The 27,257-nt window shown below is 41.6% G+C and overlaps 1 protein-coding gene across 8 annotated transcripts; it reads left to right on the top strand.

The window, feature by feature from the left end:
• The first annotated feature begins 1,895 nt into the window (after positions 1–1,895).
• Positions 1,896–26,839, top strand: GSDME (gasdermin E). 8 transcript variants are annotated; one of them, XM_085226209.1, is made up of 13 exons: positions 1,907–2,046; positions 3,155–3,262; positions 3,739–3,832; positions 4,790–4,906; positions 5,333–5,563; positions 6,664–6,856; positions 13,897–14,068; positions 14,995–15,115; positions 19,435–19,623; positions 21,944–22,071; positions 22,547–22,733; positions 24,212–24,285; positions 25,347–26,839. In XM_085226209.1, the coding sequence occupies exons 5-13, from the start codon at positions 5,353–5,355 to the stop codon at positions 25,587–25,589; spliced, it is 1,518 nt and encodes a 505-aa protein (XP_085082335.1). In that variant the 5' UTR covers positions 1,907–2,046; positions 3,155–3,262; positions 3,739–3,832; positions 4,790–4,906; positions 5,333–5,352; the 3' UTR covers positions 25,590–26,839. The 8 variants fall into 8 exon arrangements, with proteins under 8 accessions (XP_010711078.1, XP_085082339.1, XP_085082334.1 ...); XM_085226208.1 differs by lacking the exon at positions 3,155–3,262 and having other exon boundaries at positions 1,900–2,046; XM_085226212.1 differs by lacking the exon at positions 4,790–4,906.
• Positions 26,840–27,257: the final 418 nt, after the last annotated feature.

Genomic DNA, 27,257 nt, shown 5'->3' with positions numbered 1-27,257 from the left:
TTAAACAAGCTCAGTTCCCTCAACCTTTTGTCATAGGAGAGATGCTCCTGATCATCTTAGTGGCCCTCCTCTGGACCCATTCCAGGAGCTCCAACGTCCTTCCTGTACTGGCAGCCCCAGGCCTGGATGCAGTACTCCAGATGGGGCCCCACATGAGCTGAGTAGATGGGGACAATCGCCTCCCTCTCCCTGCTGGCCTTTTTTAATGCAGCCCATGATATAGTTGGCCTTCTGGGCTTCAAGCGCACACTGCTGGCTCATCTCCAGATTCTCATCACTTTCATTCTTCATTATTCATGGAAATGAATAATGGAAGATCAAGGCAGGTATTCAATCCTAAATGTCTCCCACTTGCAGCCAGTTTCAATATCAGTGTTTGAAGCCTTTACATTAATTGCTGCACGGCCTCAAAACTGTTAGTGTCCAGACCTGTTTCTGTCTCTTCTAATTAACACAAGTCAGCTTAAAACTATCTTATGTTGGCTTGTGTCTGTTAAGTGGATAAAAGATGTCTGTTTGATGTCTTCCCTTGAAAACATGGAAATATCCTTGTGCAGACACCTCTTAGTTTGCGCATACTTAACCACCAGTAACTTCCTTGAGCAGACTGGCAAGTTTCATTGTTTTTGCTTCCTTCCTCCCTAGTGAACATTTCCATGGTAATGTGTTTCAGTGTCACTTCCTGGCCTGATTTCTCAAAATCTGCTTGAGCAGACACTTGCATTGGAAATGAATCACCTGCTGCCACTCCTTACAAAAGCACGTGACTGCTAATGAAACGTGCTGCCACTGGCCACTGGACATTATGGCTGGAGCTAGTAATTCTGCAGCTCGGCATTGACCCTAAAAAGAGATCTCCTGAGGACTTGTAGGTGCTTTTCTCAGTATGAGGCTCAAAAAGCAGAGCTTTCCTTTTCATAGAAAGTAAATTGTCACATATGCAGATACTTAGTTACATTCAGGCTTTTTGTTAAAAGTTGTGAAAGCAGGTACAGCATAAGAAATCTATTTATCATTGATTCACTGAGGATCACAAAATCGTTAAGGCTGGAAAGATCCACTAAGACCATCTAGCGCAATCATCAGCCCATCCCTCTGACCACTCCAGACTACGTCTCTCAGTGTGACATCTACCCTCTTCTTGAAATATACCCTTTTCTTCCTAACACCCAACCTGAATCTCCCTTGGCACAACTTAATGCCATTACCTCTCATCCTGTTGCTGTTGCTGTTACCTGGCAGAAGACGCTGACCCCTACACACTAAACAACCCCAGTTCCCTCAGCTGCTCCCCATTAGACTTGTGCTCCAGACCCTTCACAGCTCTACTGCCCTTCCTTGGAAGACAAGAAAGGAATATTTCCTGGAGAAAATGAAGCGTTAGAGTCTGGGTAGATGTCATTTATGGGAATCGGAAAGGGTTTATAGGTTAAAATCCACTGAAGCTAACTGGAAGGTTTGCTTAAGGTTTGTAGTTAACACAATGGAAGAAACGAGTATGACTTCAGCTATGAACACTGAGCAGTACTTCTCACCCAGGAGTGCTCATTTCAAGACATCCACCTTTCAAACTCTTCTCCTTCCAAAAACCAGCCGGGCTTTACTCCGTTAAGATCTGGTGATTCAACACTTGTGGCTGCTTGCCCAATGCTCTCTTTAGAGGGTAACGTAAGGACCCAGCTCGTGGCACGGCTCGCTCAAAATTACTTCTTTGATGCTTTGATACCTTCAAGAACTACTCGGTATTTCTGTAGGCTCATAAAGATCTCACTGAATGGGTGCTACTGCAATCCCTACGGCATTTTGTTCTGGACAACGGCAGCAGCCACGTGCTGGGCGACAACATGGCGGCGCCGCGAGGCCCCGCGCCCCCTCCGCACGCCGGGCGGGGCCTTGCTCCCCCCGCCTGCCTCAGCGCTGCTGCCCGGCCCAGCCGCGACTCGTTGCTGGCCCGAAGCCCCCTCCTCTCGGCGCTCCTCCGGGCTCTTGGCGGAGCTTCGCCTTGGGGCGCGGAGCACCACATCTTCGGGGTTCGCCGGAGCGGCCGTGAGTACGGGGACGGACGCGGGGGGGCGGTAAGGCGGGCGGTGCCCCCGCTGAGCCCTGCTCGCCGCCGGGAGGGCGGGGCGCGCACAGCCTGCTCTGAGTCCTCGGGCCCGCAGTCGTCTCTGTCTGCTTGTGTGCTCTCCGGCTTCTTTACGGAGGGAAAAAAAACTACCAAAACCCTCACATAAAATGATGAATCGCCGCAATTCATGAGTGATGTTTGAGGAGAAACCTGGCGCTTGGCTGCCCGCTCGAGCTGCCTCGGCACCCGCTCCTCGCCTGGTCTCGGGTCAGGTTCTGGGCTGGCACCACCCGGTCAGGGATTGAAAATCTTCGGGATTTTATGGCTTTTTGTTTGAATTGTCTAGGAAGGAAAAGAAAATAAGGCTTTGTAGTATGATCCATGCACTGCTTGTCATTGCTTTAGGCTTCTTTCAGCGTGAGTCCTGGCTGACGGGGCTGTATGTTAGTTGCAGGGGAGTTGGACCAGATGACCTTTAAAGGGTCTTTCCAACTCATACAATTCCATGATTATACGGTTCTTGAGGATGTGAAGGGTGGCACACAGTCAGCTGAAGTCCTCTACATGGCTGTCTGCAGTCCGCAGGCGTCAGCCTTCCAGTGCATTCCCTTTCAGCTGCAATAAGTGATGAAGTTGCTGTAAAATCTTTGCTTGATCTCAATCTCTTCATTGAATAATCTGCCTGTAGCCCAGGTTCAGGGTAATTTTAAATTTCTCAGTGGGCAATGAGCCTACTCCTTTCTTTCCTGCGTTTACACCTAGCTGTCAATCTGCAGGAGTGAATTCAGGCCTTTCCTACTAGCTCTCGTACCTTTCCCTCTAATTCTGGCAAATCAAATGTGGTTCAACAAAACTTCAGAGCAAGGAATTCCAAAAGGAGAGTTGTCTTAGTGCTATGTCTGTGACCATGTGGTCAGGATGCCCTCAGTCCTGTATTATCTCTCTGATGTTGACCATGGGGAATTACCACTCTCTCTCTGTCCTTTTGTGAGCTAGTGAAACAAGATACTGGAATGCATTTGAGAATCTATGTTAAAGGTACTATGCACGAAGAGATAATTTGAGTAGAATATTAATACTTTGCAGGTATTGCTGCACCAGCAAATAAGCTCTTTGCAAAGATGTTCCCATGATAGGAGGTGTTAATGTTGTCATCAACATCTGTGGCTGAAGGCTGAATCTCTGTCCTGCCATGTGAGTCTCTGCAGTTTACATAAGCTCTCTGTGATCTTTCCCAGATGTTCTTTTTGCCTATCAGAAGCCTCATTGCTGGGAGCGAAGTCAAACCACCATGAATCAGAACAGGGTTTTATAGAATGGTGTCACTGGTTCTTCTCATGAAATTTAGTGAGAGTGTAACAGAAAGACAAATCGCAAGAACTTTTTGTTGCAATTTCTCTTCTCATGAGCTCCTTAGAAATTGGTGAGCCTTTTTCATTTAACAGAATGCAAACGTGAGTCCATTGTGTGGGAATGGGATCAGAAAGAGTGAGCAATCACATAAAGCACAGGAATGTTTGAAGGAGGATATGTTGGGTGACAGCAGCTAATGCTCTGGAAGTCAGTGGAAATATTCCCAGTGTATCTCCAGGTTTGTTGCAGCCCCAGTTGCAACCTTCAGCAAAGTGTTGGAAGCATAGAATGACATTCTTCAAATCTTTTCCCTGCAGGTGCTGTTGAGTAACGCTCTTTGCTTGTTTATGGGAAGAACTAAGAGTAGGCCATGGAGATTTCATAGGAAGGTAGCTACCTCAATGTGAATTGGTAAATACTGCATGAAATATTATCTGAAATGGGATTAGGAAAAGCTAATGGAAAGCTGAGTTTCTATCTACAAAGAGTGGTTTTTATCTTTCCCCCAGCTGATAGTAAAACATGAACCCTATAGTCCAGCTACTAATATCTTTACTCACTTTTCCATTTTCCCGCAGTCTTAAGTGTCAACTACAATATCTTTTCCTGTTTGTTCCTTTGAAGCCTGCCTTAGCTTATTCTGGCCTGTGTTTGTAATGGGCAAATCCAGCATCTGTTTGAGCAGGACAGGTGAATTAATGAAGAATGTGTGCGTGCCCTATTTCAAAGAAGAGAAATGGGCACCTGGGGCAGCTTATGCCTGTCAGCTGGAGGGTACAAAGGAATGCTGCCAACTGAAAAAAAAAATGTGGAAATGCCACCAGATCGAATAAAACAACTGAAAGAAAAATTCTTGTAAGGTTGAAAATGTAGATTTTTAGAATTGAATGTTTGGTACTTCTGAGTGGTCATTTTTATCAGTTCTCCCATGCACTTACCTAGTTTCTCATATTGAAAAACTTTCTTGTAAATAGTACAATATATCGTGTGGGATAAAGGAAGCCTTTTAAAAGACATTTAAAAGCTAGAATAAGATAATGTAAGTGGCTGTTTAGCAGATGTAAGTAACGTTTGCAAACAACATATGTTCTGTTTAGCTGTAGTTCTGCTAATGGGAAATAGAAAATTGGAAAGCACTGAAGGTAAAGATAAATTAAAAAGTTCAAAAGAAAAAAATATGAATTGGGACTTTCCATGGGTGAAGTTCGGAGAGAAAACTTAGTCACAGTGCTGCCAGTAGAAATATTTGTTGCTTTCTATGGAATAATTTCTATTATACCTGTATGTATTTATGGACTGTTAAAACACGATAATCTGTATGAATAATACCCAGTTATCTTCTATGGAGTGAGGTGATTTTTATGGTAGGTCATAAAAGGAGCCTGTGGGGAGGCAGGAGTGCTCTGCCACTGCAGCTGTGTTCCTGTGAGCCCAGTGAGTCTCTGCAGGGTGCTCGTTAGGAGATGCTTTTTCTTAGAGCTTCAGGTAAGTTGTGTAGGTTTTTTTCTTCCCTAGCAGATTAATTACCTGTGGGTGTTCTTTCAAGGATTTTTTCAGTTTTAAATTGGGTTGCTTCTTTTCTTATATATTTCTTCATTATTTGCGTGCTCACGAATTTCAGGATCACTGCAGTGGTTAAGTCTTCTATATCATGCTTGCAGTGCACTGTTCTTTACTTATTCACTATTGCTTATTTAAATTTTCATCCAAAGTTCCATCGTCTGTTACTGTGAAAATCTTTTGGGGGAAATGGTGGTAACTGTCACAATTCCCAGCTTAGAGTGGAGAAGGTAGAATGAAAACAGTATTCCTGTATTAATACCAGTACTGTGAAGAGCTCCGTAAGGTGCAAATGTAATTAATATTTGTATCTTCTGACTGTAGTTTTGAAAAACAGATTTATTCTTTCAGGCTGTAAATGATTCACCAAGATGTTTGCAAAAGCAACAAGGAATTTTGTGAGAGAAACGGACAGCGGAGGTGACTTGATCCCTGTCTCCCACTTGAACGCCTCAGACAAGCTGCAGCTTCTGAGCTTAGTTACAAAGAGGAAGAAATTCTGGTGCTGGCAGAAGCCCAAGTATCATTTCTTGGCAGTCTCGTTGAGTGATGTGCTTACTGAAGACAAACCTATAAAACCAGGTAAAGCTGTACTCAGGCAGCACTATTGTTGCACATGAAAAGAATACAAAGCCTAACTTTTTTCTTTGTTATTCTCAGTCCTGGTACTAGAGGGCTTCTTTGCTCTGAATTATTCTCCATCTTTAGAACTGAGATGACTGGATCTTTTTCTCACTTGGCTATTTGTTTAACTAAGAACAGTACTATTAAATATTTAATTTTTAAAAAATCTAGGTGGGCTGCTGCAACCGAGTGCTGGAGGTTGTCAGGCCATACAGTGTTGGTATTTGTAACATTGCTCTCTGCAGCCTCAGGAACTCCCTGGATCATTTTGGGAAGTTTCTGGTACATGGCATGAAACTGTAGTGTGCTCCAGGTGAAAAAGCACTGGACAAGGGCTGGTGATAGTAGCCCCGAGAATGCTTACAAGTTTTATTGTGGCTTCCTTTCTTCTTGCCGAGATTGTTAAAAATATTTGATCCTTGTACTTATTTCACCATCCAGCTGCACCAGACCTCACCAGGTAGTAGGAGCAATGATCTGGAATCCCATATTTCTGGGCATGTCATAATTCTGAAGGTAGATAAACAACAAGTGCTTCAGCATAGATGTTAATTATGACTAACATGGAAAATTAGCTGATTCTGAGACTGTCCTTTGATTTTTAGGCATTTGAGACTCAGATTTTGATTTAAACCAATTCAAAATTTCCACTGATTTTCAGTGAGCTTTGGGACAGGCGTGCTATGAGATATGTAGAGATAATGGCAGAGTATTAAGTCTGTTGCACAAGCAAGTATGCTTCAGTTTTTCCTTGTAGCTGAAGTAAATTTCTGTCATGCTTTATAAGTCTTTTTAGTGCTTTTTAGTGTTTGAGTTCAGTATTTGACTCCTCAGATGTTTTCCTAAAATGGCAAAACATAAGATAGCTAATCAAAGATGAAAACGAGGAAGCAGAAGTTGCAGAGCTGTAAACTTATCTGTTCACTTGCTCATTGCTGTTATTGCCTTCCTTGATGTTAAATCTTTGTGTTTTCTCTACCTTTTTGTTAATCTGATGAATTCAGGACTGTTTTAGCACTTGTCTTAGTGGTAAGCAATTACTTTTATTGTTTTCCTAGTAATTGTGGAATCTGACTTTGCAAAATATATGGGAAAATTTGAAGATGTTGTCCAAGGAAGTATTGAAACTTCATTTGGGAAGATCAGCCTGGGAGCCGGAGCAAAGGGCTGTGTGGAAAGCCAGTCCTCCTTTGGAAACCTGAGGAAACAGGAGGTTGACTTGCAGCAGCTTATGAAAGACGTCAAGGACAGGTATGTTTTAAATATAGGCATTGCAATGGCCAAGAAAGATGACTGAGATGAAAAAGATTAGATAAAATACTTGTGTCAGCTGTGATCACTGAATGGCTGATTCTGTAGCATTGGCGTATTTCAAGAATTATTTTCATTGTAAACTCTCACTTGCAGGTGAAAAATGCAATACACCAATGAATTTTTCCAGATTTTGAAATCTTGGTGGTCAAATCTTTCCTTTTCATTTTATAAACATCTCTCTGCAGTTTCACTTTGCACTTTGGCATAAATTACAAGGTGAAACAAGGGTGAAATCCTCCCTGCTTTGGGGGACTGTACTGAAGGAGGAAAAATGTGATTTGACTCCAGTGTGTTACTGAGATAAATGGTGTGGAAACTGAATTCAGAACTACCAGTGTTCTTGTATGGAAGCTTTAGAATTGTAATATATTTTCGTAAAAAACATTAAGAGGAAAAGTTGAGTAGGTGTGATCAATGTACATTCTAGTTGTTGGACAAAATACAGTTCACAGAATTATTGATCACTGCTATACACTATAATAACAGAGGAAAAGAACAGATATTCCAAATGATAATTTTAATTTTAGAAAATATGCAACACTTCGTGTGCTCCTCTGAAATCTGATTGCCTTTGCAGTAAGTCATGGGCAGAAGCCTATCTGGCAAGCAGCTGAGAAGCCAGAGGTCTGCTCTGTACTGGAGTTCTGTCTTAGGGGAGTTGAAGGTGGTTCGTTTGTGGCAACATTGTACAGCATTGTCTGTAGGAGGTGTTGTAACACATTTTGATAGCCTTTGATTCTCTGAAGATATGGATGATAACTTTTTGATGTCGGCGCAAAAGTTATTGGAAGCAGTGTAATTTGCTTTAGTACCACTGATGTTTTAGAAACATTCAATTTCCTGTTCTCACAGAAATGAGAGCCAGACATTCTTTCTCTCTTAAGCATTCCCAAGTCACCCAACTTGTTTTAAAAAGGCACCTTGCTATCTTTGTACAAAAATGCCTTATTAAAAGCAAAAAATATCTGGGCTTAGTGTGTATAGCAGGCCTGTAAAATTAGTATGCATCTACTATCAAAAAAATACCATCAGTCAGGACTTAGAATCTTGTTACTTGTTTGTGTAAGGACTTGGAAGAGATCTGCAGTTTGTTTGTATGCTGGAGTTGGAAACACATTGAGATGCTGACTTCTTATGAAGGAGGTAGGCACATACACAATCCCACTGGGGTGCTTAGTGGCTGTGGCAGTGAAACAATCCAGTTCAGTGTGTGTGAAACTCTGTACAAGGAGCAAGTTCCTTAGTTCACACAGCGAGTTCTATGCTCACAACTTATTTTAAATTTACAATACAAGCCATATAATTGATATCCAGTAAGCCCAGCTTCTGCATATTTCCCACTGGAAATTGTGTCATTTCCTTACAAAGAACTGTCTAGTTACTAATTCATTAATATTCTGTGATTTATGAGAGAGCCTGTCCATGGCTTCTGGCTTTTGTCATCTCCATGGATCACGCTGCAGAATTCAGTATTTGGGAATGGTGATGCTTGGAAGCAAGTGATTGTGGATGCAAAGCATTATGGTACTTATGTTTACCAGTCAGTCCTTGTGGGATGAGAGTCAATTAAGTGTTCTTGATTTCATCTAATGATGTATATTGCTTGTGCTTTTTAGAGCTATTATTATTTTCCTTATTATTTCTATAACCTAATTAAAATACAGTAGAAATTGTTCTTGTGTTAGGTTATTTAAGTCCAGGTTGCATATAAATAGCAGAAAACACATGTTAAAAAACGTTAATGCTGATAAAGCTTCTCTACCAAGTCATGGGAGCCTTCAAAATTCTGAAAATTGAAGTGCTGAGTGGCAGCAAATCGGTTTCCTATTGCTTCTCAGGTGAACCCTATAAAGGAGAAACCTGCTGATCTTTAATTAGATTCCAGATGCTGCATTGGCTCTCCTTTTCAGAACAGGGCTGACAACTAAAGGGTGTGGGATGAGATCCCACCTGATTTGCAAAAGCAGTGACATTCTGAATGCAGAATGCACGTATTAACATAGTATGCAGTGCAGAAATAAAGGGTTCTACTAGGAATATGATCTTGATATGTTTTGTGATGCATTATTCTTTCCATTTGTATTACCTTGTTGTCTCTAGTTCAAACTACTGAAACAGACTAAGTTTAGGGCAGTCTTACGCGTTTAACTTGGTGAGATTGCTGTGGATTTAAGAGTGTATTTCATCTTCTTTAAGATCCTCACAGTGAGGCTGATGAAGAATGGATAGATGAGCAGGCTAGTTGAACAGGAGAATGATCAGTGCTACAGGGTCAGACAGTTTGCTGACAACACCCAGTTGCTAGGAGTGGCTGATAGAGCAGAGGGTTGTGATGCCATCTAGAAGGACCTTGACAAGATAGAGAAATGGGCTGATGGAAGCCACATGAAGTTCAACAAGAAGTGCAAAGTTCTGTGTGTGGGGAGGAGTAACCTCATATGTACCAGTACATGCTGGGGACTGCGTTAGGTCACACCTGAAGTATTGGGTCCCGTTCTTGTCTGCCCAGTAAGGAGAGATGTGGATGTATTGGAGAGAGTCCAACAAAGGTCCACAAAGATAATGAAGGGACAGAAGTGTGTCTCCTCTGAAAAAAGGCTGAGAGACCTGGATCTGTTCATCCTGGAGAAGAGAAGGCTCAGCTGAGGATGAATTCTCATCAATGTGAACAAATACTTGAAGGGAGAGTGTAAAGATGGAGCCAAGCTCGTTTCAGTGGTGCCCAGTGATGGGACAAGAGACAGTGGGCACGAACTGTTGGAACAGAGGAGGCTCTGTTTGACTGTCAGGGCATGCGCTTCAACTGCGTGGGTGACAGAGCAGTGGGCAGTCTGCTCTAGCTGAGAATTCCATTCATTCATTTGCTTTTACCATCTCATGAAGTTGTGTTAGGTGATGGAAACAAACTTTGGGAAGACAATGACAGAAGAGGAAGAAACAGGATGAAGTGGCAGCAAATGGCAGGCATTTGGTGCACATCAGATGCAGAAGGCTTTTTTTGCCGTTCACACTTCTGTCATCTCCTGTGAATGATTCCTAACACTCATTAGCATATTAGAAAAACAGGATAAATAGTAATAAAATATGGCACAGTTGAAAATAAATATTTTTGTACTATCACAGATTGCCTTTTATCTTGTACTTTCATTGATTGTTGTTCACACTGAGAGAGAAATAGGTGCCTGTTCCTGATCTGACTGTGGTAAAAATTCAGCCCGTTAACTAGTTATGCTCTCACCCAGTTTTCACTGGCTTGACCTGTCCAGGCATTCTTGCAGTCTCATTCTGATGCACACCTTTTGTTATTTATTCATAGCAACTCCTTGAGCATTTATGAGTATGATGAGAGAGCCGTGCATCAGTTTTCTTTAATGTGCTACATCAGTTGTACGAAGTCACGATTATGAGACAGCGTTGAATAAAATCAGTTGTGTGTCTGTTATTTAAAACATAGGGAAGATGCTGAATAGAAATCACAGGAGCTGTCACTTGTACTCTCTAAAGTATTTGGAACTCTTGGGTAATTTGTTCTGTAAAGTAATTGTCAAGTTATTCTGTAGGAAAAATCGTGAAATGCCATCAATAGGATGACTACAGCAAATACTGGGTTTTGGTAGGAGCAAAAATATGTCAGAGAGAGTGTGTCTGAAACAGATTAACAAAAGAAATACCTGTCTCTGCTTGGTGTTAAGTGCAGAGTGAAGCACTGACCTAGAGGTCTTTACCCAAAAAGGAACAGAGCAGAGTAAAGGCTGACGCTGCAACAAGCAGCGGTTGGATGGAAGAAGTCAGACTGCTGATGGAAGTGAGGAAGATTGAACAAGTGGAGGAATACTGGCAAAGCAGCTGAGAGATGTTTTGAAGGGAAAACATCCACGTGGTGGGTGGGTGGGTGTCAAGGAAGAAGTGGTGTTTGGGCAAGGTGATGAACACCTTACTTGGGGGATTTGTAGGATAGGTTACTGAGAAAACTAAATAGATTTTGGTGGAGAAATGGTTCTAGCAAATATTCATTGTGCCTAGTCCAGTCTGAGATGCATGCCTTGAGGGAAGAACGAGGTCTCAGCTCTGAGTTTTGAGAAGTGTGAGACTTAAACTGAGAGAACCTAGCTGTGATGCTAGGTGTTGTCTGCTTTCTCTTATTTCTGTTGGTTTCTGCCGTTCTCCTTTCCTGTTTATCACTGGCAGCAAATTGCCTTTGTGACGGTTCTTTCTCCGCTCCTTTCCTCATCCAAGAAGAAAAAAAAAAACTGAATAAAAGTGAAAAAAGCCTTTGCATTATAGGTTAGTGAAAGTGTTAAATCCAATTAGATGTGAAGTGAGACCAGAACGTAAATTTTTTGCTCTTGTTTGATGGGCATAGTAAACCATTGACCTCAGGAAGGTTGTTTGAGAAAAACAAATAATGAAGCAAAAACCCCATAATCCTTATCTTTTGCATAGTGTTTCCTTTTGTGTACCTTAGCTTAGCTTCTCAAGAGAGGAACAAGTTCAGCAGCAATACAAGTCGCACAGGATTGCTATGCAATAGGTGGTCATAGAGATGGGAAGAGTGATGCAGGGCTGCAATAAGAGCTCCAAAACGTGACCTGCAAAATAAAAGAAAGCAAGCACTTGCATGCACCTGCATGCCTGTGTTCTCAGGGTTTTACCCCACTTGTCTTGCTCTTCTTGATATTCATTGTTATGCTAGCAAATGAGTTCAGGCCTTCAGAAATACATTCAGATGGAGCAGCCATTGCCCTGTGATACTTTCAGCCTTGCTTTTATGGTCAAACTTTAACCCTGTTGCAGTTTGCCCTCAGTGACTGTTTTCAATACTAATTTAGATAAGCCAGTTACTTGTTTACATCATGTTGTCTCCCGTTGAGTCACTGTCATGTGCCTTCCTGTGAGGAGGATGGAGTGTTCTGCCTTCCCCAGGCCATGCTGTGATACCCTTGATGTGCCCTCACATATAACACTGGGGCCTGAGCGCATCTAGGGAAGAAAGCTTGGTGCCAGAAGTCTTGGAAGGAGTTTTGAAAGAAAAGGTGTGACTGTAAGCGTATGTGTTTTAAAAGTCTCCACCCTGTATTCTTGAAATGCAATGGGAAGAGGCATTTCTGCCAGCTTTACAGCTGAACGCATCCCACTGAAGTCACTTGGACAGGAGACTATGGCCACGCTTCTGGCACGCAATGCAGTTCCACGTGAGTGACCTGGAATCACCTCTGAGGCAGTGTCCCTGGAGGCGTGCTGCCCTGGGGACTGAAGCAGGCCTGTGCCCGGTGCAGTTGCTGTGGCTCATCCAGCAGCAACTCAGAAACTTCTTCACTGACCCACGCTGTGAGTTGAGCCGTGTCTTCTGAGGCACTCACATCACTGCTCTGCTGTTGGTTCTTCAGCTGAACTTCGGAGCCAGGAGTGTGAGGAGGTTTCAGACAGATTTACCTCAGAAAGAATACTGTGGAAATAAATGGAAAAAAAAGTCTCCAAATTATTTTGGTCGTTCATTTGGATATGATTAAATCAAGCCTGGATATGCCTCCTGGGTTCATAGAATCCATTAAGGTTGAAAAAGACCTGCAAGATAATCTAATCCGACTGTCAACCCATCCCCACCATGCCCACTGACCGTGCACCTAGTGCCTCATCTTCACTGTTCTTGCACACCTCCAGGGATGGTGACTCCACCACTTTCATGGGCAGCCCGTTCCAATGCCTCACTGCTTTTTCATGCTCATTCAGAAACAGCAAACCTCTGTTTTATTTTCTATCTTTGAGTGTTTTGCTTCTTTTGCTCCAGTACTTGGCTTATCGTGCTCTAAAGCAGGTAAAAAATACATCATATGAAAGCAAGTGACAGATTGCCTTTGTACTTTTTTCTTCATTATGTTTCTTCACCTGTGGCTTCTTAGGTCGTATATTAAAATTGCAAGCTCTCTCTGGCTTAATTTATGTTCTCAGGATGCTAGCACACCTCTTCAGAGTCATAAATAATTATTGTGAAGTATATGATAGGTTTGATGGTGTTCTGCAAGATACAGTGTAATTAATAGCTGCGGTTTGGCAGACGCTCTTAAGAATGGCAGTGTTTGTGATTGCATGACATTTCTTCAATTTCTCTTAATCCAAAGATTCATTGCATTCCAAGCATAAAGCATGGCTTTTCACCACAAGAAAGGAAGTTCTATTAATAATCTGAGGAATGTTTGGGGGTACTTTTCTAGTGGCTGCTGCATTGCTTCAGAGGTATTTTCTTTCCTGTGTTTAAACAATCAACTTTAAGGTTTCCAGACAGTTCATTCCAACTGATTGAACTTTCATATAAGCATGTAACTCTCCAAAGATCAAAAATTGCCTCAGGATATTTTTAATTTAATAAAGAGCCAAGCTGACTTCAGGCTTTTATGGACCACGTAAATCCCAAACTCCAGAATGTAATAAATCTAAAACTTTTTAATTAAAAGTGGAGATAGATATCTTGATTTAAATAAAGTGGAGTCTTTCTGTCATATTTTTGGGGAATTGCCATGTAGCCTCATGAATAGTAACTTCAGCCACTTCAGTAAAATAGAGGAAAAAAAAGACTTCAGCCAGGGATAGCAATCTTGTGACCTTCCAGATGTTTTGCTGGAGTTCTCTGCTCATGGAAAATACTTTATCTCATGCGAGGACCTTTCTGATGGGTATTTTGCAAAAGTATAACATAATGGACATATTTTAATCAAATTATTGCTTAGAAGTTAGCCAGATGACGTTTTTCTTTGGAGGAGGAAGTCAGGAGTTCAATATGTATATTGGGGCTTGCTGCATAGTACTGACATTTACAGCCTTGCTGCTACAAATAGCAAAAGAGGACATAATAATTTTGTGCAGACTGCTCAAACAGAAACCATTGTTATTTTTTCATAAAAGCTTCTTGAAACAAAAGAAAAGAAAAGTGTTTTCTTCATTCCGGTATTTGTTGTTAATGGTGTCTTTTTTTGTTTCAGAATGATAAATTTAAATAGTAGTTTACTGCAACAAGTAATAGAACGAAAACGTGAAGTACTGTGCATCTTGAGGGAAAAGATAATAACAACACAAAGGTGTACTATATCTGAACATATCCAGACAGAAGAAAAAGTCAGCGGTCTGCTGGGATGCAGTATGAAGATAGTACAGGTAAAATGTATTAAAACTGTAAGGAATAGAACATTTGTCTTGTTAATATCTGAGTAGCAATTGATTTCTCTATGCCAAATAGATTTCAGAATATTTTTCTTTAACGTTTTAAACTCTGTCAATGGCAAGAACTCACTACATTACTTAGTTGTGAAATTTTACAAACGTAAAATGTATTCCTCATTGCCTCACTGGCAAAAGATGTCATCTCTTAGTGTGGAAGTGGCATTTCCATCAATGTTACAACCTTATGATTTCTCTGTAGAATTCTGTCTACAGCAAAATGTAAGCCAACAATTCAGTGAAAGTTGAAGTGCAGAAAGCATTACTGAAGCAAATTCGTTTGAACAGCAAAGGAATGATTTATCAGAAATGTTTGCAGTGTTAGCAAGTTTAATAATATTTCTTGGGAAACTACTGTATTTTTGATCATGGCAGTAGAGATTAATTGTGTAGTGAGGACATTGTGAATTGAGAAGAAATTGCCAAAGTCATAAGATATGAGAAATCACTTCTGTGTACAGGAGTCTTGAGTGGCAGCCACCTGGGAAATGCATTTCAGCAACGCTGTACAAGTGCCATCTTCCTGGCACTGGTTACCAGTTGACCAAAGGGATATCAGGATAGAGAGGGTAGGGCAGGATACCAAAGAGTATGCCAGTTTCGGTGACAGAGCTTCACGTGGCAAAAGCTGCAATCAGGACTCAACTTTGAACAGAATGGCTAAGTTTGAGACCTGCACTTGGCACTTTGGTGCTCCTATCTTGCTGCTCATTTTGTTCTTTTTTCAGATGTCAGACGTGTGCTGTGGGTTAGACATCATGAAGCATGTGGGTTAGACATCATGAAGCATGTTCTGTCTCTATTTTTTTTCCGTGTTTAAGCTGCACAACAGCTGAATGAAATAATCAACTAATGTTTTTTAGGTTTCGGTGAGTGACAGTGGAAGTATGATGAAGGATTCCAGCGTGATTCTCGAGATTCCTCCTGCAACCACTATTGCCTATGGTGTAATTGAACTATTTATAAAGTGTGATGGGCAGTTTGGTAAGTAAAAGCTTGTTTTCTGTGATGCACCATTGAGTGGTGGGGAAAAAATTGTTGAGCAGTGGTTTTTGCATTCCCCTGTAATCAAAGGTGATGATGTTACATAGTTTCCACTGCCGTGGTAGTTACTTCCATTTTGAAATGCAACACTTCTGATCTGCTCATGCTTTTTTGTTTGTTTACCTAAATTACAGGCTCATTAAGTAATTTAGGTTTCAGGGAACTACAGGCAGTCCAATGTAGAGCCAACTTTTAAGGTTTGATCCAAGTTCAGTGTTAGATCAGATTGTTTGTGTCCTTGTTTATTTGAGTTTGGAATATCTCCAGAGAGAGATTCCATAGCCCCTCTGACCACCATCAGGATGAACTTTCTTTTTCCCCTTAATGTCTAACAAGAATGTCCTGAATTTTTCTCTCTTGCATGTTTGTCTTATCATCATATGGAATAGTCTGTCTCTGTCTGCCGTAGGTAGCAGAGAAAGGTCGTCCCTTATCTATATTTTCTCGAGGCTGAACAAACCCAGTCTCTCAGCATCTTATCCATGATGTTCTCCAGCTCCCAGCAGTCTTGTTGGCATTGCTGTACTTAATCATACAATCATAGAATGGCCTGGGTTGAAAAGGACCTCAAAGATCATCTAGTTTTAACCCCCCTAAGCAGGGTCGCCAACCAGCAGACCAGGCTGCCCAGAGGCACATCCAGCCTGGCCTGAATGCCTCCAGGGATGGGGCATCCACAACCTAATACACTGCTTCTATATACATACAAATGTCTTTCCTGTACTGGACACAGCACTCTAAATGAAGTTGCTCAAATGCCAAATGAAGAGTCACTTTGATCAGTCCCCTAAGCTACACCCTTGGTAGTGCAGCCCAGTAGCAAGGAACCTCAGGAGCTGCAAAGGCACCTGGAAATCCTTTCAGATTTGATCTAAATGTGGAGTCAACCAGGAATGTTTAGACAACAGTCGTGCTAACAGAAGAATTACTCATAAAATCTAGTAGTAGAATTCAGACTTTTTTTGTCTAGTTTACGCTTTTGTATATAGATTGTTCAGATTGTTCACTGAATGGTTGCAGAAATTTCCTTACCATGTCTTTTGGTTGTGCTTTGCTTATTTTAAATGTGTTTTTTTAATTGGTTTGGTGAGTAGATGAGGTGGTAACTCTGTGTTAGCAGCTGGATTTTTCTTTCTTGCCTGTCCTCAGTTAAACTCCCTGACTTAAAGGAGGTTTCAGGGGATGTTATGCAAAAAAGAGAGGAGTCGGGTGGGCTGAGTAGGACTGGAAGTTAGAAAGTAGTGGTGTAGAAAGAAACATGAGGTACAGTTGAGAGATTTGAATCTAGGGTGCACTTTATTTGGATAAGAAATGCCCATAATAGTCTCCATCATTCTCCTTCAGATGAATTCTGATACTAAGGAAGCAAGTAGGTTCAGGAATATGTGTAAATACCACATGTAAAAAATAAAATAAAAAAAAAAAAAAAAAAAAAAAAAGTGGAATTGCTCTGCCATACAGTGAACACAGAGATACACTAGAGGGCATTGACTTCATGGTCATAACAGAACCCTGATTCACAGAAATCAGGTGCAATTAAAGCAATTGTAAGATAGCATGGATATATAGCTGGTATATGACCATGAAGTTTTAGCTGATAACCTACTTACATGATTTCAAGATGGAAAATCCTATGTCTTTCTAGCTGATAATTAATATGTGAGTGTTGTTAATGATCTGTAATTCTCTGCTTTTTTTTTCTTCTGTTTTTTTTTTCCATTTTGTCTCACATTTAGCGTTATATCTCAAGCTTCAGAAATATCACAGCTTATTTCATGTTTTCTCTCAAACAATGTCCATCTTACTTTTTTCAATCAGTACTTTCTTCCCTTGCTTCAGTGTCATTGAAAAGGTTAAGTGGAGGAACTGACATCAAAAGTGGGGGTTTCTAGCAAGAGTGAGTATGGTGGAGCTCAGCCTTCAACTTCTTAATGTCTGAGCAGTGGGCAGTGTCTGTTTATGGAAATAACAGTTGTCTTTAAAGTTAAAGCTAGGGACTGATGTGGTCCTTTCTCATGGGACTGAAAGTGGCCAATAGCTGGTGTAACATAATGAGGTTTTCTTCACAGCTAATTGTGGAATAAGGTGCACGTATCTGTGTTCCTTTTTCCTTGCCACTGACAGGCAGTGTTACTTGGTATGGAAGAGTGCTGTGTAAACTTTCTTGAAAATGCCCTGGCTAATGTGACTGGATATCTTTGAGCATAAAAAGAAAGGAAAAAAAAAAGAAAAGTCTGATCCCTTTCCAATTTCTTTACCGCACTGTTTTCCTACACTCATTCTGTGCTCATTTGATTTCCGCAGGCTCATTTTCTCCTTGAGCTAATAGCTGTTTCTATTAAAGGCTGCTCAGTTCTCTCTCTCTCTTCATTTCACCACAAGCTGCCTTGTTCTCCCTTCTCAAAACAGGCTGTGGCACCTGGCTCGCCAGCGTTGTTCTCTTCATTGCTGTATATTTGTGATGTTCTTATGACATGCCTGGGAATTAAACTGTCCTAATCTTTACAGCATCTCAGTGCATCATCAGTGCATCGTTTTTATTGGTCATCTTTGTATTTCTTTCATTTTTGCTGATGTTTCTGCCAAGGTCTAACTGCCAGTGGAGATTTGTCAGCGAGGTCTGCAATAGAATCCAACAGAAAAAATATCACAGTATTAGATATATTCTTTCATTCATGTCTTTTTCCTTCTCTTATAAAATTAATGGGTTATAAAATTATTTAATGGTCTTGTTAGTACAAAGCAAAACAGTCCTGTTAGAAGATTTAGCAGCAGATATGCACTTTGCACGATGCTGTGTGTTGATTTCCCTTACTGTCTTCCTCTCTTTTCAGTGCAGGTAGTTTATTAGCCCTATCTTCCTCCTTCAGGGTTCATGTGAAAGCCTTATCGTTATCAATGGAAGTTACATGAGCATGTTGGCCTTGTGATGCCTTTGCCACTGTCCTGAGTCTTGTTGCTTTGGGAAGTTCTTTAATTTGGGTTAATCACTTTCTGCTCCCCTGTAGCTTGCTCTTCTCTGTGAAGGGTTATGCAGGCATAAAGGTCTCTTTCATTTTCCACGGCAGGGATTTCTTTGTCTGCTCTCCCTTTGAAAAAGCTTTTTGCTGATGGAGTGCTCTCTGTGCTTTCTCATCTGCTTTGAATGTCCTTAATTTGGTGAGACAGACTGTTACAACTGTGGGAAGGTTATATTTAGGTTCTGTGCCTGGTACATGTGAGCACTGTGCTTGATTAGTTAAGTTTTTCCCTTTGCTGTCAGGTACTACTTCAGAATTGACTTTCTCTTGCTAACCTGCCTGTGTTCTCCTTAGACCTGCTTTGGAGTGCCAGGGCTATGGTTTAAAATCTTACATTTAAGCTGCTAAAAAAATTATAAAATAATGCATAGAGCTTTGATTATGTCATGCCCCAAAGACTCAGGGAGTCTGACACATGAGCACGGAATTTATATGATATTGTAAATTTCTCAGGAAAACTTTTACAAAGGCTCCTTCCTTTCAGGAGTCCCGCAGCTTCACAAAGCTGGGGCAGTGGGGAGCAGTCTAGTAGTAAGAGATAGGCAGTCCTGCTTGGGTGAGGTAGAGCAGTGCTCGGAATTCCAAGAGAAAGTTATGAAGATGCATCAGAAAGGGGAACAGACCAAGAGTATGTTATTTTCTCCATCTTCTTGCAAAACAGACAGTATAGTGAAGGGTTAGTGAGTGTGGCTAGGAGAAATCCTTCAGAGACCCAGAAGAGCCCATGAATTTTCACCTGTCTGGAGATCTTGAGTGTGGATCTGTCTTGACTCAGAGGGAGGTGTCTGTCAATGCCAGACCAGAAGTTCTGTGAGGGATACTCTGAGAGCTTTTTATAAATCCCAGAAAGTGCTTTCATGTGCCTCCATTGCGAGTGGATTCTGTAGACAGTATCCCAGTGCATCTCTTATTGATAGAAATCCCAAAAAATTCTTATCTGCATCTCTTGCATGCAGCGTTTGGGTTCACAGTGTCTATGAGAAGTTTTCATGTTACTTGCTGGCTTTAATTCATGGAAACTGATGTCACATTTTGTGGCTGACAGCTGCAGCACAGGGCCTTTGCTGGTGCATTAGGGCTGCAGAAATAGCATGCAGCAAGCAACCACTGGCATTATTTCCATTTAGGAGAGATGATGTGTGGAGAAATTGTGTGAGAACACTTGATGATGTGAGCATCTCGTTCAGTTATTGCTTGTGTGTTTTGTGACATTTTTTTAAATTGTATTTCTGATTTCAGAATTCTGTCTGCTAGATGAACAGCAAGGAGGTTTTGAAAGAGAAAGCTCAGAAGGTTCGACGTCACCCCACTCAGTGCTGTTCAGAGATACTTCTTTCCTGTATCACCCAGATGCTGTTGATAATGGGATGTACTTTGGGTCTGAAAACCCCATTCCCAGCCATGCTTCTTTAAGTGTGTTGAAAGAAGGTATTGCCAAAAATGTTTTATGTGATTACATTACAGGGAGTTAAGCAATGTGATAGAAGGAAATAATCCAGTAGGATAATACATAAGAAATGATGTTAGTTCATTTTTGTAGCCCTTATCAGGAAGTCCTGTGAGAATGCACTGAAAGGACAAAAAGATTTACTTCTGTAATGGGGACATGCAGGGAACTGCTCTCTGGCAACAAACTGAATCCCTTTGCCATAAAACCCTAATATTTTAAGATTATATTTATGTCAGTTCTGTTATATTGTGCATAATCTCTATGAAATCAGAGAAAATTTGTGCTTTCATACAGAAAAGTTCACTGAAAATATTTGGTTATGATCTGGAAAATACTCTCTGAATATTCCTCAATTAAAGTCTCAAAAATTGCCAAGGCATCCACTCCTTCTCCTTTAGTTATTCTCCTTCCAGGACCTAAAGGGAGCCTACAAACAGGAGGGGAATCAGCTCTTTGAAAGGGTAGATAACAGCAGGACAAGGGGAAATGGTTTTAAGTTGAGGGAGGGGAGATTTAGGTTGGATCTCAGGGGGAAGTTCTTTACTATGAGGGTGGTGAGGTACTGGAACAGGCTGCCCAGAGAGGTTGTGGATGCCCCGTCCCTGGAGGTGTTCAAGACCAGATTGGACGGGGCCCTGGGCAGCCTGGTCTAGTATTAAATAGGGAGGTTGGTGGCCCTGCATGTGGCAGGGGGGTTGGAGATTCATGATCCTTGAGGTCCCTTCCAACCCAAGCCATTCTATAATTCTATGATTGTTTTCTGACAAGCTTGAAAGGTATGTTTCATAACAACTAAAGCTGGTAAAATTAAAATACGCTACAAGTGGAAATTTGTGAATGGATGTAATGTGCCAGGCACAACTTGCTTTTTGTAGGGGTGCAGGAGGGGTAAGGTTAGCACATGAGGAATGGAAAAAGGGTAACAAATCAAGGCCTCTGAACACACTTTGCTTTTCATCAGTTCTGGGTTGAGCTCTTACAGCTGTTTCTGGTGCTGAGCATTACTTTTGTTATCTTTGAATTTCACCCTTTGTTCATGACTCTTCTATAGGCTGACTTCTACCAAAATAGATGTCTGTTGTCCTGGAAGTTCTCTTATTACCTAGTACTGAGTTGTCACAAAGGAATAACTACCTCTGTGTGTTTTGGGGAAAAAAAAAAAAAAAAAATTGTAAAAAAATAGTATGCCACTGTTGCAGTTTGTTTTAGCTTGACGTATCTCCTTGCCTTTCTTTGAAGACTTGGAGGTTTCCTTTAATTGACCTGAATTAGGTAAAAAACGGAAAAGAAAATATTTCTACCAGCGCAATTTAAAGCAGGTTTCTTACACTGTTATTTGGGCAGACAGTTACGTCCAAATACATCGTATTGCATCAGATGCAAAAAAAATCTGCCTGCAGGTGAGCTGTTTTGTTGTGTTTTTTTTTTAATAAAGTAATTTTCAGATATAAAAGGCATCTTAGTGGAGTGACATCAAGGCGAAGTCTCTTTGCTTCTTTTAAACAAGGTTAAGAATGCTTTCATGCTCATATTTTTTTGGAATGTGAAAGAGCACATTCCAGTCTTCCAGTTGACACTGTTGACTTGAAAACTTCTTTCGTTTTACCTAAGTGGGAATTTTGATACAATCACGTGATATTTTGTTGTAGAGTTATAATTGAATGATGGAAAAAGAAAAGCACTGAACTCTCTTGCGTTTCTGTTTTATGAACTGTAATGAATTCAGAATTTCAATCAAGAAAATATTTTTGTCATGAAGCATAACAGGTCATTCTGGGAACTGAAGGTGTGCAGTGCTTGGATCCCTCTGTTGAAATAGAAGGATGCTTACAATTGAGCATCACAACAGAAACCTCCAATTCTCTGTGTGGACTCAGAGCATTGACTTGGTAATTGGCATTAACCCGTAGTCCAAAAAGTGAGGTTATGAGCAGAGCACTGCATTCTGCCTTAAAATGAACATTGTCTGGAGATGAACATCCAGGCTGTACACTTAATATATGGTTAATTCAGTTAATATTAAAATACTGACTTCCAAAATACAGAATGTATGGAATGTTAATCCTTAGCAGAGGTTTTTTTTTTTCCTCAGAATTTTTGTGGCTATTCTGTTGGCTAATTAGGGAAATATATTCAGATGTGTTCCAGCCTTTCATTATAACTTGCACTGATGAAATCAGGAATGACAAGATGTGGTGATAAACTAGCTTATGAAATGCATAGCAAAAACATTAACTGTTTTTACTGGCGCTGGTGTAGCAGTACTTAGTTTTACTTTTTACTGCTTTCTTGGGAAAGGTCTGTCACAGTTCAAGGCTCAGTTCCAACCCTTTGTGAAGCTGCCAGAAGACAAGCAAAGAGCTTTATATAAAAGTCTATGTGAACTCCTGCTGCATGAAGAAACATTAACTGCTCTGGAAGATGTGGTAAGATAAAGAAACTTTTCCTTGCTTCCTAAAAGTAATTTCAGAACAGAGCAAGCGTTATCTTGCACTCAAACTTTTTTCATACAATCATAGAATGGCCTGGGTTGAAAAGGACCATAATGGTCATCTAGTTTCAACCCCATTGCTATGTGCAGGGTCGCCAACCACCAGACCAGGCTGCCCAGAGCCACATCCAGCCTGGCCTTGAATGCCTCCAGGGATGGGGCATCCACAACCTCCTTGGGCAACCTGTTCCAGTGTGTCACCATCCTCTGTGTGGAAAAACTTCCTCCTAATATCTAACCTAAACCTCTCCTTTTTTAGTTTAAAACCATTCCCCCTTGTCCTATCACTATCTGCCCTTGTAAACAGTCATTCTCCCTCCTGTTTATATGCTCCTTTCAAATATTGTAAGGCTACAGTAAGGTCTCCCTGGAGTCTTCTCAAGAAGTTGTGCTTTTTCTTTGGCTTCCAGTTAGATGCTCTCTGCGCAGGAGACAAGCCAGACCTGAAGGAGTTAAAACCTGCACAGCAGCAGGACCTGGCTGACTTCCTCCAGCTGGTGGGGTGCAGTGTACAGGATGAGCTACTGCTGCAGAACTATCAGCTTCAAGATGAAGAACTGCTCTCAGCTGTTCACCTCCTCATCAGTGCTATCTCTGGTATGTTGTGAATGAAGAAGAGAGCCTTTTTGTTCCATCCCTTCTACAAATTCCCTCTGTGTAAAATGTTTGTGGCTCTTTTTGAGCAGTTGGTGAGCTTAGCAAATGTAATTGGTTCTGTTCCTTTTTCTGGGATCTGTATGATGCCAGGCATTCCTAGCTGTGAATTAAATTCAGCCCTTGATCTCTTGCAGATTTTACTTGTAAAACACACATTCCCTTAAGATTACTCTACTCTAGTTTCTGCTGAATGTGGGCATTTCCCATTTGACAAGGTAATTTCTGTTCTTGCTGCATGCCAGAGTTCTTCCTGCCCAAATGCTGAGAATTACAAATGAGGTGGTGTCTTCTCTGTAACAGTTGAGAGCCAAACTATATTTAGCAAAAATGAATTTAACATGGAGACACTGCAATTAGAGCTATTCTGCAGTCACTGAAAAAGGAGATTAAACATAAATGCCAACTAGGTGGTGAGGATGGCATTTATTTGACACCACAGTGTCAATTACAGGTCATCTGCAGAATCCAAGATAGATTCTTTCCTGGCTTTTTCTCCTCTCTGTCAAACATAAAGGATTACCTGACATTAAGGTTAACAAAGGAATCCAGTGCAGTATGAGGTAGAATTGGTACAGTGCAGCATTTGCTAGATGTGACGCCATGCAGCAGAGTATCAGTTTGCATCCATATGTGAACGGTACACAGATAGGAAAGCTTAACTAATTTGTAGATAGGGAAAAGAGATAGAAAACAGCCACTGGTGTGGTAATGCTTGTCAGATGCTATTAACAGCAGAGTGCAGCTAATTGAGCATGCTGCATTATCACCTGGCTTTGGACATGACGTCTACTGCTTGTGTCCAGGCATAAATGTAGCTGGATTAAGAGCCAAGAGCTGTTTTATGACTGTTGCTTCTCTTAGGGCTTTCAGTTAAAAAGTTAAGGGCACCACAGGAACCATTCAGTCCATCTCTCCAGGGCAGAGTAAGCTAAATCATTCCTCTCAAATCGTGTTTTGGCTGAGGTCAGCATCTACAACAAAAATGAGAACAGAGGTTCTTGTTTCATTCGGAACCTAAATCATATGCCTGCCTGCAGGTGCCCAGAAACACTGGGGAGATACCTGGGGCGAAGAAGTAAATACCAGGCAGGAGATCTTTCCCACCACTACCTTTCTGTCAAGGGCAAGGACAGGCAGTGCAGGGTTTGCTTGCACCCACTGCCCTTCCCCTTTGATTCTACAGTCTAGGAAGCAAGCAGGAAGCTCTTCCCTGTGTCCAGCAGAGCACTTTGTCACAGCTCTCCTTGGTGTAGAATCTCTTTGTTCCTATTTCCCAGGGCTCCGTACCTGCGTGTGGGCCTCAGAAATGCAGTCTGCTGTTGCTGCTCAGCAGGAGAGCTCCACAGCAGAGCTCCAGCAGCCAGCCTTGTACCCTGTTCACTGGAAACAATCTTTCCCTATTAATGTCTCCTTCACAGAGCTGTCTGATTACACTCTTGTCCTGCTGCGTGCCTGCTCTGATCTACAGGTTGTTCCGGCATTGTGTTGCTTGGTGAGTAATCAAAGCGTGCCCGTGTAGCATGCGGGCACCAGCAGCAGTAATGGCTGCATTCCCTGCCTCATTGTGTTCCCACCCAAGAAAGCAGATGTCAGGCTCCAGTGTGAATTTGAGCTTGAAGCATTGCTTAGACAAGGGTCAGAGTCTGGCAGTAGCAAACAGTGTGGGTAACTTACTGCAGGTGGGTACCTCACTTCTGAAGCATTTCTGCATTTTGATGACATTGTGAGCTGTGAGCAAAAAAAAAAAAAAAAAATTTAACTTGAGTTTTAATTTACTAGTACTCTCCATAGCCCATTTAAAAATCTCACTAATGATAATCACCTGCCCTTGGGGAACAGAAACTCCACTTTGATACCAGCAGTGCTTGGGCCTTGGCAGATTCTGAAGTTCCAAATCTCAGAGGCCATTCATTAAAACTATTTAAAGAAGGCACAGGGTTGACATTTGCTCTGAATTTCTTAAGGTCAGTGACAAAAATTACAGTAAAACCCTTTAGATGTGTAGGGAGAAGATGAATGCTGGAGTTTGTTCAGAGTAAGAGGGTTAAATGTAATCTGTGGAGCAGCTCTTTGCCATGGTAAGTCTAAACTGTCTTTCTGCATGGTAGTGAGTCACCTACTTGATTATGGTTGGAATCTGGAGGGTTATTTGGAAATCCCTTAAAACAGCTTCAGGTTTTGGTGCCTGCATCAGGATACTTAAACTGTTAGCATTTGGGTTTCCTTGGTACTGTAAATCCCAGGTCTGGCCTGGGGATGCTGGTATCCCCAGCATCCCAAGGGTGACCCAGGGAGTGGGTGCACCGGGATGGGGGCCATCACAAATCAATGGAGTATTTGAAACATGGCTGTGGGAGGTGAGCTTTGGTTGGGGATGAGTACGTTGTACTTGTCAAGGCTGATGGAACAGGGAATCTTTCCCTTTTACACTGCCTTGTAAGCTCTCCAGTGGCTTTGTAAGAAAGAACTAAGCTGTGCAACACCAAACAGCACTGCTTGAAAGGCCTTTTTAATGTCTTTGTTTCTGTCTTTTTCTCTCTCTCATAAATACAGCCTTACATCGCTTCAGCTGATGGCACCTTGGCACTGAGCAGTCCTTTGGTGGCAACTCTCACTGACAGAGGAAGATTTGATGTCGTGCAAAGGCTTTTTGCTTCAGCGAACATTAATTTGGAAAAGACAGAGTCTTCTGTAAAAGCTGTAACTATGAGAGAACCCAGATTCTTCCCACTTGTTCTTTATGTTGCACTATGCGGGCTTCACAGTTTGAGTGGGACTGTAGAGGAGCTTTTCTGAGCAGTTACTGCCCTACCCTGTTCTTCCTTGTGTAGCTCTGCAGCGTAGCATTGATGCTTGTGAGCACCTGAGAGCCCTGGGGTTGAGTTCTCAGGGCAGTAAAGCCAGGTGGCACAGGGCAGCGCAGGCAAGGAGTGAGCACACTGCTGCTCTGCAGCTCCACTAAGGTTTGTCTGCAGTGGAAACTACATAAATAAGTAAATAAGGGATGCAGGGCAAGAAGGAAAAAAGGCAAGCCTGGAAGAGAAATTGAATATAGCTATTCTGATAGTTGTCAGAACTGCAGAGCAGTGGAAGCCTGATTGCTCGCATTAATATGCGTGGGAGAAAACTGCAAAGAACAAACTGCTTTTTGTAAGCAAGCGAGCAAAAAGGCTGTGGAAATCTAGCATTCTGCAGTGCAATACATGCTTTGCTCACTTAAGACCTGACGTGCAGAATACCTTCACACTGGAGGATGTGAAGTGGAAGGCACTTCATTAGGTTTTTCTTCATTAAGTGTATTTTGGCTTTATGGATGTGAGCTGCACATTGCAGGAAATAATGAACTTTTTTTTTTTTTTTCCAAAACTGAGACCACCTTAGGGATTTCTACCTCTCTTTTTCCAGTAAGTTTTTACTAAGCTTAGCAAGTGTCAGCTGCTTACATTGTATTTTGAACTTTCTCTTTGAGATATGGTGATGCCTTCTGGTATGTGCATACCAAAAGTCCTTGCTGCACTCCACAAAACAATCATTTTACCCATGTGACGTTTTCAGTGTTTTGTGTCTTTCACTAACAGCTGAGTTAATGTAAAGCACTTTGTGCTTTGAACTGTTCTGCCTTTTTTTGATCATAATTTTCTGTGATCATGGAAATGGGACAGAAGTGCAGGAGAGATCACTGTAAATGCAGGAAGCTGTTCCAATGAAGTGGGCTCTCAGTGCTTTTAGCCGGCACTGAGGGATGGTTGACAGGTGACAGTTGGGCACCTGGAAGGAAAGGTGCTCAGACTGAGATGGTGGTGTTTCAGTGTCTCATTTGTAATGTGAGCGTAAAGTGAAGCTGCTGGTTTTGGCCTAACGCTGCACTGGAGCGTGTGGAAATGTCCTGAGAGCACCTTACCCTGCTTGTGTGAGTTGTGTGTCTGTACATGGGAAGGTTTGCTTTTGCCAACTACTCGTAAGCAAGTTGCCTCTGTAACCGTTTTATTAAAATTTTGAATTTAATGTCATGTATGTCAAAACAGTGGAATAATTTTAAAAATCAATTTGCGTGATTTCCATTCATCCTTTTTCTGATTCCAGTCCTTCTCTTGGCTTTGAAAATCGTGCACGCAGCAAGAAGACGCGTGTGAATCCATGTAGTGCTGCTGTCCACTGATTTTACTCTTGTTGTAAGCCTTGTATGTGCTGCACTGAACGGCTTTCAGGGTTGGTGGGCTGTATCGAACATGTATGAGGGGATTTGTTTTCATAGGAAAAAGACCCCCAGGTATTCTATAGAAACTTAGTTACAAAAAAGGAGGCATTGGTTGCACATGGCAGCCACCAGGCATGGGCCTGCCCTTTTATGTGATCTCTGTCCTTCTGAAAGCAGCATCTTTATGCACATGAACATTCAAAATAGCTCAGGCTGGGGATACATAAATCCAAAGAGGCAGCAGAAGCAATGAGTCTCTCTCCATC

This window comes from Meleagris gallopavo, chromosome 6, assembly GCF_905368555.1.
Source record: "Meleagris gallopavo chromosome 6, MGAL_WU_HG_1.1, whole genome shotgun sequence".
NCBI classification, from domain to species: Eukaryota; Metazoa; Chordata; class Aves; order Galliformes; family Phasianidae; genus Meleagris; species Meleagris gallopavo.
This window is presented reverse-complemented; position numbering and strand designations above follow the sequence as displayed.